Below are 13,510 nucleotides of genomic sequence, written 5' to 3' on the forward strand. Positions count from 1 at the left end.
TAGATACACACTAATAGTAGATAACATGCCCATAAGGCACAGAGAAATTCTGACTGAACAGAACTCTAAAGGAAACAGCATAATACCCACTTATTGCTGTTATCTTCCTTAGAAGCACCATGAACTTCCTGGGGTTGACTCGGATTCAAGCATATTTAGATGGAGGAATTTGTACTGAGCCAAGCTGTCCCACCCTTCTTCTGAAGGCTGTTGTCCCCTGAAGCAAGTATGGCTGAACCACGCACAAAGAAGCTCCTAACTGCCAGTCCATACTAAGGTTTTATAAACATCTGCACTAGCAGCTGAAAGCTGACTGTAAATTATGGCAGTCCATGAGCTGTTCCACATGGAAGTTGCCCACTCTTGCTACAAAAACAGCACGCTTCTGATTGGGGGTAGAGCACATACTTCAAGGTAGCAACTGGTTTAGCTGTTTGTCTTCAATTCATTGCATGCAAATCAACACAGTCAGTGAGTCACAGCAATGACATGACTTACAAACAAGCTGGCAGAAAAACATACAACTTTATCAATTATAAAACTCCTCCTTTATTATGCCTTGAATACAGTGAATTGCATTCCGGGAAGCATAAACCAGGAAAGCAAATGACATACACCTGACAGATCAACATTGAAAAGTCATTAACAGAGCACTCAATCAGGTCGCCACAGCTGAACCATCTCCTTAAAATGCTTTCCAGACTAAGTAGCCCTCGGACTGATGGGAGCAGGTAGGGCAGGAGTTTCCAGGTAGGTAATAAGCAGGAAACAGGAACTATATTTTAAAGGAAAGAGCTGCTCTGAGTAGATAGCAGGACTGACCAACCTGCAAGACAAGGATGTATGGAGAGAGGCTGCAACAGCCCGAAAACACATAAAAGCAGTGAAGCTGGATGGGATGTAATGGCTAAATACTGTAACTCCTGGCTATTCTATAGGTTCTGTGGTCTCACAGATTCTCATGTCAACATTTGCTCCTTACTTTTCTGCTGCATTTTTCTTGAACAGGAGACTTAGAAACCCTTAGCTCACACCACCAGCAAAGAGAAGACTCTTGAATTCCTAACACCTACTTTAAGTTAGGGAGTGTGCTCAAGCAAGCCAGACAAACTTGCTATGCTTTGCCCACAGAAACAAGTGACCAGTCTAAACCAAAACCAACAGCTGAGTGATGAGATGAGCATTAGTGCCAGTTGCTGTGAATTTAGGATTACATGGATCCACTGATGATCAGTCTGTAGAGATGCTGTGAAACAGAATTGTTTTGAATAAGTAAAATCTGAACACTGAATGTTATACAGGGTAAAAAAAGGTTGTAAATGAGAGGTTTGACAGATTACAATCTAACACAATATACCAAAATATTCTGATGCTTATCCACGCTTACAAGTCTGACATGCATTACTATCTTATTTCACAGAGTCTCTGACATCATTTAATGTACCTGCATAAGTATATTTCCTTTTAAGGTTCTTTTAAAGGACCTTTATAGGAATTTCAGAATCTATGCTACAGTATTGTGGTATTTCTTAAACCCTCTGAGGAATAAATACGAGTCTCTTTTTGGCAATATAGAAACCTCATCCTTTCTATCTGGATTTACTGTTTTAACATTTCTGTTAGTACAAATTCACCCGTTTTATCATGACCATTATTTAACATTTCCATACCCCAAATAAGAATATAACTAAACCTATTAATTTACAATTAACATTTCATATCAAAGCACCTCAGCAGTTACACATGTACCCACACATATACTAATAAAATCACACAGAAGTGATGCATAGCACAAAGCACCATTTTAACTACAGTATTGCACAGTAGGCTGGTACTAACATGGAATGCAGGAGTCAGCTGGTGCAAGCATAAAACACTAAAAAGAGACATTTATGACAGAAAGAATTTTTAATTCTTTATGGAGAGAAAACAGATGGAGGGACAGAAAAGATAGTATCTCCCATATCAAAGTATATATGGTCATTCCCATCAGCTGGCACTCAGGAGATGCAAATGGCTGCTGAATAAACTCAGGTCAAGTATCTGAATTTTTCAGTCTAAATCCATTTTTATTAAATATTACATATATTAAACACCTGAGATGAATTCCTAACCCTCTGAAAGACAACAGTAAAACACCTACAAAATACTAATGAGCTGTCATTGCAGAGTTTCTCAGTAAAAAAAGCCAACTGTATTTCATAAATCAACTGGAAAAATATATGCCTCATTACTGGAGTTAGCTTAAACTGGATTTTCTAATATGGTTCTGAAAACGTATTTTAATCTTTCTAGGACAGGAAACATGTAAGAATTTAACAGAATGGCTTAGAAGACTAGCAGTGTTTGGTTACACAAACATAACCAGACTTTATAAGGTATTACTTGTTTGCATGTCTGATGTTTTCTCAATCGTCAACTCTAAATCTTTCTTTACTGGCAACATAAAAAGCAAAGAGTCAAAATCATTATAAGCAAACTTCTTTTGGCAAAAACATTCATTCCAAGCTTTGTTTTCTGCACTAAGGTTATTTCTTGGACTTCCTACGCAAAACTGACATAAAGAATCCTCTTTCTAGTATCACAGCCATCTGTCCCATCTGTTACGGATAATAAGCACCAGCAAAGAAGTCTCAAACCAACTGCCAAAAATCATCTTGGACATACCACCAACTGACTGAAGCAATTACTAGTAAGATGCAGTAGAACAGAAGAGAGACAAAAGTTGTGACGCTGTATAACTACTAATTATATTAGAAATACATACATTAAAATTTGTATTAGCTATATTGAAAAATATCCTCTACTTATGTTTAAACTTTGGAGAGTTCAGGGCTTGAATTACTTGCAGTCCTGCAAAGTCTGCAAGTGGAGCAAGTCATCAGCACTTATCGTCTGTAACTTCTCTTGCCAGAAGTTGAGACAACAAAGAATACATCTTCCCTCTTTCTTCTTGAAGCTGGAAGTTTTAAGCACACTCTGAAAAGAAGCAGTGGGACCATTGCAAAGCTCTTCAGCATCTTTTGTCTAAAATTTCATCCTAGAAGTCAAGCACATGAATAGTTTTTAAAATACAATTCAAAATATATAAACTGCATGGGCTCACCATCACCCTTGACAAAATGGTAATGGAAAAAACAATATAAATGAACTTGATTAACTATCAATGTTCCTTACTTACACGTTCAATCGTGCTACAATGCTTTCTAACGTACTTTCTAACGTACATTAACAGGAACTTCTTCCTATACGTTTTACAAGCAATACAGTTTACCTGGGAAGGCTGAAAGACAGAGGTGGCTGTGGAACACTGGCCTCTGTCTCTACATGCCTGTAACAACTTTCTTACTACTACAGGATGGTTATATATCCGTTTCCTCTCCAAGCATCTCTTTTCAGTGATCAGCACTTATACAGTGAATTCTACCCATACTTGACAGGCCTCAGGTTCCATTCTCCATGGAGCAAGCACTCTTAACTAGCGGGTCTGACTGGATTCCACACACACTCCCACTCCCACTCCCACCTTGAATGACTGGGCAATGTTTGTAAATCAAAATATAAACTACAGCTATAGAGACAAGGATTTAAAAACCAGTCTCACTATATATCTGCCTTACCCATTTTCTTGATGAATACCTTGGCAAGCCTAAATTCTCTAGTGCAACTCTGCAGCTGCCTGCATGTCCACTTTTTCCCCTCAAACAGCTCTGTGACAAATGCTTCTGCCTTGTTTAACCCTGAGAAAGTACTTCCACCAAGCAATTTCTCTTGTCTGTATTTTTTCCTTTGCCAGTTTAAAAGCAGCAGGCTGGCTCTGTGAGAGGTTTAGTTTATTCAGCTGCCTCTCCCACCAGCTTGTAACAATAGTCCAGTGTTTGCTGAGGCTGTCTTTACTGTTAGTGGGGTCTTTTTCAAGTCAGTCTTGTTCATTTAACTGATAAATCATGCAGCCCGTGTAGAAATTTTTATTACAGCCATTACATCTGGTCCTAACCCTCTAATGTGTTTAGCTGTTTAACCATTAATAACTACAAATACTCAGCCTGCCTTGCTCCTTTCACCCAAATACTGATCTCTTCGAATCATTCTTTGTGTAACTTAGGTTATGCTGTGGACTAGCTCAGGTAAGAACTAAAATAATTACAGATGTTTTCAGCTTTGGACAAAGTCACTGCTGGAAATTAATACATCTTATATTAGGCCTATGAAATACTATCCTTCTACTGAAATATGTGAACTATATAGAAACCATGATCTGTTTCTGATGACTATTTACCTGAGCACTTTTTTGAAAGCCAGAATTGTCTTTTTGGTTTATACTCCATTTTTGAAGTAATAACCTGTTTGAAAGAAAAACAAAACCCAAATAATTACAGCAGCTTTTCACAGAGACATATAGTACCTTTGTATCTTTGTTTAGCCGTGTCCTTGAGTGACAGAAAATCTTTTCACTGAGGAGTTATAATGAATTTTAAAGCACTTCACAAGTACTTTTGCCTGCTATTACAACTGAAATGGTGATTTCTTGTTCTGGATTGGCAGTTAGGAAGTGTAACCATGAAGAAACACAAGGATCAATACAATTTAACTATTCACTCCAGTTCTAGGCAAGTATGAAAACTAGCTTTGAATGATACCAGAAGCAGCAGGGAGGTGTGCCAGCCGAGCCAATTCATTCTACTGAGATACAGATGGCATGGAGCAGGGCTATGCTGCTTCCAAGAAATGCTTAGATTGTTTGCAGTCCACTGGAATACCTTTGCCTGGCATCATATTGTACTGTTATCTGTTATATAACTGTTAACAGAAAAGGGAAAAAGAAACTTTTGTTGAGGGAGGACACTGAAGAGAAGATGAGAAAAAGAAAAAAAAAAAGGGGAGACAAACCTGAAGAGTTTTGCTGAACAGTCTTATTCTATGGAGAGAGAAGGAAGCTGCAAATCATAGTAAAGAAGGAAAGAGGGGAAGACACAGGACAAGCAGTGGACACAAGATTTAATAAGGTAAGCAAAAAGATTAAGAGTCAAATTATTTAGGAAATCAGAAAGACTGAGATTGAGAGATGCGATCTTTGTGAGGAGAATGATTTTTTTCAGATTCTTCAGTACATCAGGAAATGTAAGAAGAGTGAAGAGGAAGGCTTAGGGAATCTTACCAGAAAAAGGCTAGTAGAACTTTACAGGTCTTTAGAGGCAAAAAGAAAGGGAGATTGATGGTAACTTGAAAAGTAAATGGGTTGAGACAGGATTGTTTGAGAACAGAAGAAAAATCTCACATTACTCCATGCAGAGAACATAATTCTAGCAGAGAATGGATGACGATGCAGTTAAGAGAAGTCAGAATGAAGTAGGATAGGAGCCCATACAGATTTTGGAAAATAAATGTAATTTACATTTCTGAGTAAGAGGTCATATTAAAGGAAGAGGTGCTAAACAACACTGCATCACATTAACAAGAGTAAATTTTCTCTTTTAATAATATATATGAAGATAAATATATTGATTTGGCAGATGACAGAACTTAGCAAGGAGAGGAACAACTTAATGTAATTTCTCTTTGACATAAGAAATGGAGAGACAACTACTGACAGAAAACGGAAGTCCTGAAGTTTAACACACTGTCAGAATCTGCTCAGATCCTTTACCATGATGGTAGATAACTGTATAAGACTGTAAAACCGAATCCCTCTGAAGCAGACAGCTTGCTTGCACATCATTTTGCAAGCCTCAAAAAAATCACTAAAATTTACAGTACAAGGAAAGAAACAGCCATTCTTTTTTTAAATAGCAGACACTGAAAGTCAAGATATTCTTGTCTTCCCTCCATGAAATAAAAAAGAAATTATTGAAAGATTCTTGATAAATACTCACCTCAAAGATTTTGCCTGCTTTAAGAAACTTCTAGCTTTTGCTATTTCTTCAGTAAGTTTCTTTAAATCATCTCCTTCAAAGTAAGGGAAAACTGGATCCTGAAAACAGAATTAAAATATTCTACTTAAACTCACACCTATTCATTACATTCAGTTTCTACCAACTTGGTTAACTGAGTCTAAGCTGTAATCTCCCAACTCCTATCTACTTGCAGAGGTGGTCTTGGTCTTACAAGGAGAGAGATTAACTCTGGATTGCATATGGTTCTGTTCACTAACCTATTTTTTTGCTGTGGCAATCCCTGAGGTATCCTGCTGAAGCATTAACATGCTAAACACTGTATAAGCATTTTACAATTACTTAATGAAATACAAGATGATAAGGATAAGAAGGGACACTAAAAGCTAACGTTAGCTTAAACCCCACAGTGTCCAGATACAATGTTTTCTTTTGCTTCTCTTTCAAAAACTGTATTGCATTGTACGCTTCTTTCATGGGTTTGGTCACTTGACCAAGGCAACTAGCAAAGAGGGTAAGACAAATATTAAGGTTTCTTCTTTGGGTGTCAATGTGAAGTATCTTAGGAGTCTTGTACTAATTTTTCTCATGATTTTCCTTTTTATAAATGCAGTTTGACTACTGATGAAGAACTAAATTGAAATGAAACAAAACCAAACACAACAGAACCAATCTATTTAACATACGTCTTCATCGTCAAGCCCCTCTGTCAACATTCTGTGTGCTGCTAATTGTCCATCCACATCTCCAGAACTGCAATGGTAGCGCCCTCCTGTTTGATAAGCAAGCTTCTTCAGGAATTCATTAGCTCCTCTGTTAACAACAAAGTAGTAATTTACTTATGAAAATTATTTTTCTGAAAACAACAGCTATAGAAAAAGAATTTCTAAGTATGCCTCAAAAAATCAGAAACCAAAACAAATACTTCGGAGGACATGAGTATCATCTCTCACACTTCTGAGATCCTGCTTTGAAATCATTTGCCTTTCCTATTACCATATTTTCTGTTGTACGTTAACCTTCCTGATCCTTTTATTTCTTTTAATTTTTGATCTCTTTTTACAGCTCTATTCCATTGTTGTGGCAACATCCATCTCACAGTTCAGTGGGATGCAACCTAGGACCTAACAGAAATAACACTGCCTGTCAGTTTGTGCTACGAGGGGGTCAAAAATTCTTCTACAGGAATGACCTCAGTGCTGCAGACTAGCGATGCATATCACTTCTGTGTGTGTGTGAAGGCCACTCTCTCAAGGACATAAGCTGTGGGAGATGCAGGCCATGTGGCAATTACCTGTGTCAGAACAGTGCTCCTAGTTCCCACATGCATGAATATCTAACTCAGTCCTGGTGTTTGGTGAACGGAGCACATGGCCCTTCTTGATAACACAACTTCTTTGACAATAAACAAACTAAGTAATTTTAATTTAAAGAGTTTGTTGTTCTTGCAAAGGAACATATACCTGTCTGTACAGCTAAAAGAAATGGTGTGGATTTTAATATCTTGTTTCTTTCTCAGTCTTTCAGTTTCTTTCAAAATCAGACTGCAACTGGTGTCTGGTTTTCCATCAGTTAATAAATACAATGCCTCTATACCTTGGAAACTGAGAGCCTTCTGAAAAACAAAAAGTAAGCTTAAATAACTAGTACATTTATACAAAAAGTTACACTTACACTATTTCAATGATTTAAGATGGTTTTGTATTTACCACGTGATTAATCAAGCTAGTATTGTTTTTTCATTCTCACTAAGTATGAAAGAGACTGAAGATCTAAGTTTGAAAAAACCAAGTAGATAATTTGTAGCATAAGACAATATATTCATAGGCAGGGCATCACCAAAATCTGACTCACTGAAATAAGCAAATTAACTGGTTTTGCTGCTGACCAAAGACTTTTACATCATGTTTTGTGGGAGTTAAAAATGCTTAATGTCTGCAACTCAGGCTCATTAGGGTTTAGACTTTTTGTATTATAAAAACTTGCTACAGTAATTGACTCAGTGGACATTTTTGTAATACAGACATGCCTTACAGTTTTATTGGACTTAGTTCATGATGAATTCCATAAAATTTATAAGAAGATTCTGCAAGAGTGTCTGGAAGAAGAATCATTCATTTTAAGGCAACGTCTTTTTTCCTTATTCAAATTTTAAGTCTCATGAAATTGCAAGTACTTCCAGTGTCTGTTTTAGATTATTTTAACTAGTTAATTTTTATACTGAGGTTTTTTTATAAGAGAAAAGTTTTGTCACCTGTTACTGAAGTTTAAGAATTGTACTCAATACTCATGTGATTCCAACAAACACTGCTTCTTTAAAAAACCTGTTTGGCTCAGGGCAAATATACCACAGTCACAGTTGTACATAAGCAACATTTTAAGCAACTGGCTACTTTCTCCCTCCAGTATTCTTTGAACACAAATACTAATGCAACTATTGATATTTCACATTTTTATTAAACTCAGTATGAGCACTGAATTCTACTGTCTACGAGCCCTGAGGACAGAAACAGTGGATTGATTCCAGATCTGTTCAGTGTTCTGCACATAAAAATGTTGTACACTTTGACCAAATAATTTTCCATTATCGATCAACCGTAAGTGTTTTATCACCACAAGACATGATGTCTTCTGCAAAATGTGGTACACAATTTACTAACCCGTAAAGCCGTAAGGATGCATGTATTGCCATGAGCGTGGAACTTGGACACCCACTGCACAGCATCATGACATGTTTCATCAGTTGCCCCTACAAGACACTCCTTCCAACTCTCTGTATCTTTTGCGAATCTCAGCAGGTTAAACCTGAGGAGGAAGACGGACCACGTTTCACCCTAACCAATACTATCAGTCACTTGGGTTAAGCCAGTTTTGAAGTAAAAAACCCAAAAAACACAAACTCAAAACCAAACCCGACAGAAAAAAAACCCACCCCACAACAAAACCCAGGAGCCTAGTATTGGATTAAAATCTTCAGCTTTGAAAGAGTCAGAAACCACATCTCACTCCACATGAACAGAAATCTATGGGAATGATGAGCCCAAAAGTATAAACAGCATTAGACTATGGCAAATAAGGTTCAAACCTTAGAGAGCTCAGAATTAAAAGCTGGTTGAAAAGAAGAACAGGAAAAGCAGTTCATGTCACATCCATATCATGCACTAACATATAATAATTACTTGTGTTTCAGTACTGTATTATTGTAATAATTAAGTAATCTTATTATATAATATGAAGTAGTGCAGATTTCAGTCTTTATCAGTAGTTCATCACACCTGACTTCATTTTTTCTCAGCTGTTCCCAGATAAGAGAGGTAAGTTCTTTTGTGATATGTGGCAAATATGGCTCCATGGAACCAGATGCATCAATCAAAACACAGACATTTGCTTCTAAAATGGTACCAAACAATCTTCGGCTGCCTGGGATAGAACATTAAAATTAATTCAGTGTCATTACATAGGCTTAATTTTATTGAACATATTATTTTACTGAGCATACTGTAAAATCTTCAGTCTTTAGGGATTATTCTGGGCACATTTCTACACAATAAATTCTTATCTGTGTGGCAACTAGGTAATTCAAAGGTTAACAATAGAAAAGTCCTCTGCCATTTCAAATCTAGCACTATCAAGCATTAATTACTAGCCAATTGTAGTAACTTGCATTAAACAATTTGTAGCTCCTACTTTACAATCCAGCAAAATATTAAACTGTTTCCCTAAAAAGATCTTTATGAGCAACAGAGGGACCAAAATAATTTTCACCAGCAGTGATGCTGAACTTCTAAATAGGGCACATTCTTAGCAAAAGAAACAGAAAAGCTAATTTTGCTTCTGTATATTACTGCATATATTCTGTTGATAGAAAACTCTGCCAGGAAACTTGTATTCATGAACACAACATACAAAAAGGAAAAACTTGCATTACAACCCTAATTATTTAACAGCAAGCTAAATGTTTATCAGCTACACAGATGCTGAATTCTCTTGTATTCTTGCATTCATAGAAATATGTCTTACAATTTCACTGAAATGCAAAACGGATGACCTTTATTCATATTTGAGGTTCAGATTTATGTTTAGACTTATTATATTAGAAATAGTAAACAATAAGATTTTATGTTAAAGTTGTGCTTTATAGGAAAACAGATGCACACCAGTACCTGACAGGAGCCACTGTATTCTTTCTACATAGCGCTGCAACACTTTCTCCAGTTGTTCAGTGTAGATTTCCAGTTCTTTAGGTTGAACCTGCAGATGTTTCACAACCCCCTGGAAAAATTCAGTTTGTACAAGAGCATCTTACTTTAAAGAGATTTGAGCTCAGCTGCTATATATGCAATTTCTGCATTAGAAATAGGCAGATTAGGTTTTTCATCTTTACCTCTATGAAACAGTGCAAAAAAATTTTCTGCAACTCTGTTGCTACTAAATAACTTATTTATCCAAAATAGGAAAGTCTAGTTCTCATCTCAGCCAGTTGTGCTGGGCAACAAAATTACATAATTTGACCAGATAGGTGCACGTTCTGCATTATTTCTGACAGTTTTATAGATACAACAGATCAATAATATCCTGGGCTTAACTTTCTAGGCTTGTCTCCAGCCATCACACAAACCAAAACAATCAAGATCTAACCTTTTCCCAGTTTCAACTCACACATTATTTTTAAAAGCTTTACTTTAATTTAAAAATTATTTTTCACACTGTACGAGCAGAGGAGATGCTATACATTCTAAAGATCCCACGCAGTTTGCACTTCAAACATACTAAATATTTTTTGTGGTGAATAAGTGACCTTCTCTAGCTTTCTACCAGAAGTATGATTTAGAAAGACCAGGGAAGAGTGAAGGGAACATCACACTAGCAAGCCGCAAACGTTGATCAACATGTGTTGTCTTAGACAAATACAAAGCCTTTCAATGATGTAGGTATGTGACATATGCAGAAGCTTACATTGATTTTCACACTAGGGAAGATAGTACAGTATTTTGCCGATACTTTCTTGTGCAGAGACTCCACAGTTTTCTTTCGGTGAGTACAGCTTGGTCCAAACATCAGTCTGGGCAATTCCAGTTTAAGCTTTTTAATACTGTACTTGGTCAACCACTTTTAAGACAAACAGATGGAGCAACTGTTTGTTAGAACTGTTAGAACAGTTTAAATAATACATTGTACAGAATCACAATTAACATGTTCATATTAATTCATATGGATAATTCTAAAATGGCAATTTATTAGTAAGGAGCAAAATACCTCTTTGCTTGAACAGATTTCCTCTTTTTTTGGCAATGTAACAGAGGGAACAGACTTTCTTACGCACATTGTTTTTGGATACTTTCTGTATATTGTACCTAGTTAAGAAAATGAAAAAAGTAATATTGGGAGCCCTAAGTTTAAAACTTAAAAAAATACTTATTTTTAACAATTGTCACCTTCAAAAAATTCCAAACATATCTTCTAAATTCTAAAGTAATCACCTGAAGTATGACGACAGCATTATTGCTTAGAGCGTCTTTGGCAAAAAGATCCTGAATGACTTCAAAAAAACAGAACACCAAACCAAACCCAAACCAAACCCCCAAACCCAAATTATGAAACACCCCAAAAACCGAAACGGAACCACACACCCCCACCAACCCCCTGCCCCCCCCCCCCCCCCCATTTGGTAAGTTAAACTTACTTGCACCCACTATTTAAAGCACACTGATTGTCAGTGACTTAACATCCTCAGTTTTATAATAAAACCACTGATAATAAAAAGGCTTTACCCATCACTTCCTGGTAACACATACCCACATTTCTTCCTTCATCAGTATAAAATACTGACACAGAATACTCTGGCTTCTTCCTTGGTTTATGTTTTCTTTTATTCTCAGTCTGAGGCAATTCTTTAATTGCTTGTGCTGAAAAAAAAAAAAAAAAGTTGACTTACTTCAGCTTGATAAAATTCTTACTAGGAATCCTGTTCTTCAGTTTGTAATTTCCTATTGGACAATTACAAATACTTGATTTTCTTACATACTGGTTAAGAAAAATCGATATTATAGAACTACTTATGCTATTTTCATAGAAATGGAACCAAAAGCTTTACAAATTTATAAATTACAGTCAGGAAGAACGTCACAAGGCATAATTTGAAAACATTACAGATTTAGAATAAGCATAATATTTGTTGGAAAAGCCAATAAACTTTGTATGAAGCAGCTCATATGCAAATACAAATCCAGATTTTTAAGGGCTGCCACATATCACAATCTAATTTCAACAAATCAGTAGATTTCAAGACTCAAATGTAATGCAAAAACAAAAAAAAGTATTTGCAGATTTTAGCAAAGATGCAAAGTAAAAACACAGGAAAATTACAAAAATGGAGGAGAAACGACTGGACTTTAAGGGACCAACAGTGACTGGGATCAATTTAAGAGTTGTTTCATATATCAGGAGCAGTTGAAAGAGTCAGCACTTCAGATAACCAGACATTTACTGGATCATAAATAAGTCAATGGAACAGCATATTGATTACAATGGGATCTAACAGTACTGGCAGAAATATATATATTGAACTAGTAACATAATAAATCTCTGAATTGTTGAGCCTTTGAAAAAAAATGAAGTATGAACAGAAAACCAAGAGAAGTGAAGTTCTGATTACAGCTTCAGGCATGGGACAATGTGGAGCTCTACTTTCTACCACACACATTTGACATTTCCTGATATAGGATGAGTATTTAATCATATGACCTGGAAATAGTTATAAAGTGGTGTAGCATTCCTTCCTCTTGCAAGCTAGATACATTACAACTAAAACTCATACAGAAGTAACTTCAAAGCAACCACATTGTTTTCTATCAGTCTGATTAAAGATTAACATTACAAGTGTTTCTAAAACTTAAATTATATCTCTAATTTAATACTGTCTTTTAAGCGAAACAAAAGAAAAAAAAATGAAGACAAAAAGCCCCTGATCTACACAGACCTGGTGGAATTTCTGCTTTGGCACTAGTAGGACGCCATGCCGGCACTCTTACAGAAGCATTTCTCTCTCCACCATGGTTGTCTTTACTATGCTACAAGCACATATAATAAAACAGTATTATAAAGTGTTTCAGTTGGATCATAACTGCATTATTCAAAACTGGAACTTATACTTCATTATTCTCTAACTCTTGTTTTACTCTGTCTCTTCTGACAAATCAGAAGATTGCCATGACGACTTGTTAATTTGCCATTTCTTGCTAGGTTAAGTAATTCTAATTGCTCTGTTTTAATTATCTTGCCAATTTCACCTGCTGCCATAAAACTGAAGACTAACATCTACAGGCAGACAAGTTTAGACTGTTTTTGCCACTGGAATAAGTAGTCTATTAGGGTAATGGCACTGTTTTATACAATATACTATGTAGTATTTTCCTCAGAGTTGTATTGACTTTTGGAAACCCAGTGCCGAGAACAGTAGTTTTTCATTTAGGTTCGGCTCAGTCCTCTAGGGGCCAAGCAGTCTGCTAAACAACATGCACACCTGCTGAACCCTACTGTAAGATCAGACTTTTGCTGTGCCACAGAGCCTTCAAGTAATTGACATCTAATTTACCATAGAGCTCTACTATAAATGTCAC

General features: G+C 36.2%; 1 protein-coding gene across 1 annotated transcript in view; it reads right to left on the reverse strand.

Annotated features, from left to right (window-relative positions):
• Positions 1–232: 232 nt before the first annotated feature.
• Positions 233–13,510, reverse strand: part of VWA3A (von Willebrand factor A domain containing 3A) — a 33,921-nt gene continuing 20,643 nt past the window's right edge. The window contains exons 21-32 of the mRNA XM_027810027.2: positions 12,871–12,961; positions 11,687–11,797; positions 11,148–11,245; positions 10,848–11,000; positions 10,055–10,163; positions 9,167–9,311; positions 8,552–8,696; positions 7,355–7,506; positions 6,578–6,704; positions 5,874–5,971; positions 4,280–4,343; positions 233–3,040 (exon numbers count right to left, since the gene is read on the reverse strand). Coding sequence (XP_027665828.2) covers positions 3,014–3,040; positions 4,280–4,343; positions 5,874–5,971; positions 6,578–6,704; positions 7,355–7,506; positions 8,552–8,696; positions 9,167–9,311; positions 10,055–10,163; positions 10,848–11,000; positions 11,148–11,245; positions 11,687–11,797; positions 12,871–12,961 — 1,320 coding nt within the window. The 3' untranslated portion in view covers positions 233–3,013. The remainder of the gene's footprint in view (positions 3,041–4,279; positions 4,344–5,873; positions 5,972–6,577; positions 6,705–7,354; positions 7,507–8,551; positions 8,697–9,166; positions 9,312–10,054; positions 10,164–10,847; positions 11,001–11,147; positions 11,246–11,686; positions 11,798–12,870; positions 12,962–13,510) is intronic.

The sequence above is a fragment of the Falco cherrug genome, chromosome 4 (genome assembly GCF_023634085.1).
Source record: "Falco cherrug isolate bFalChe1 chromosome 4, bFalChe1.pri, whole genome shotgun sequence".
NCBI classification, from domain to species: Eukaryota; Metazoa; Chordata; class Aves; order Falconiformes; family Falconidae; genus Falco; species Falco cherrug.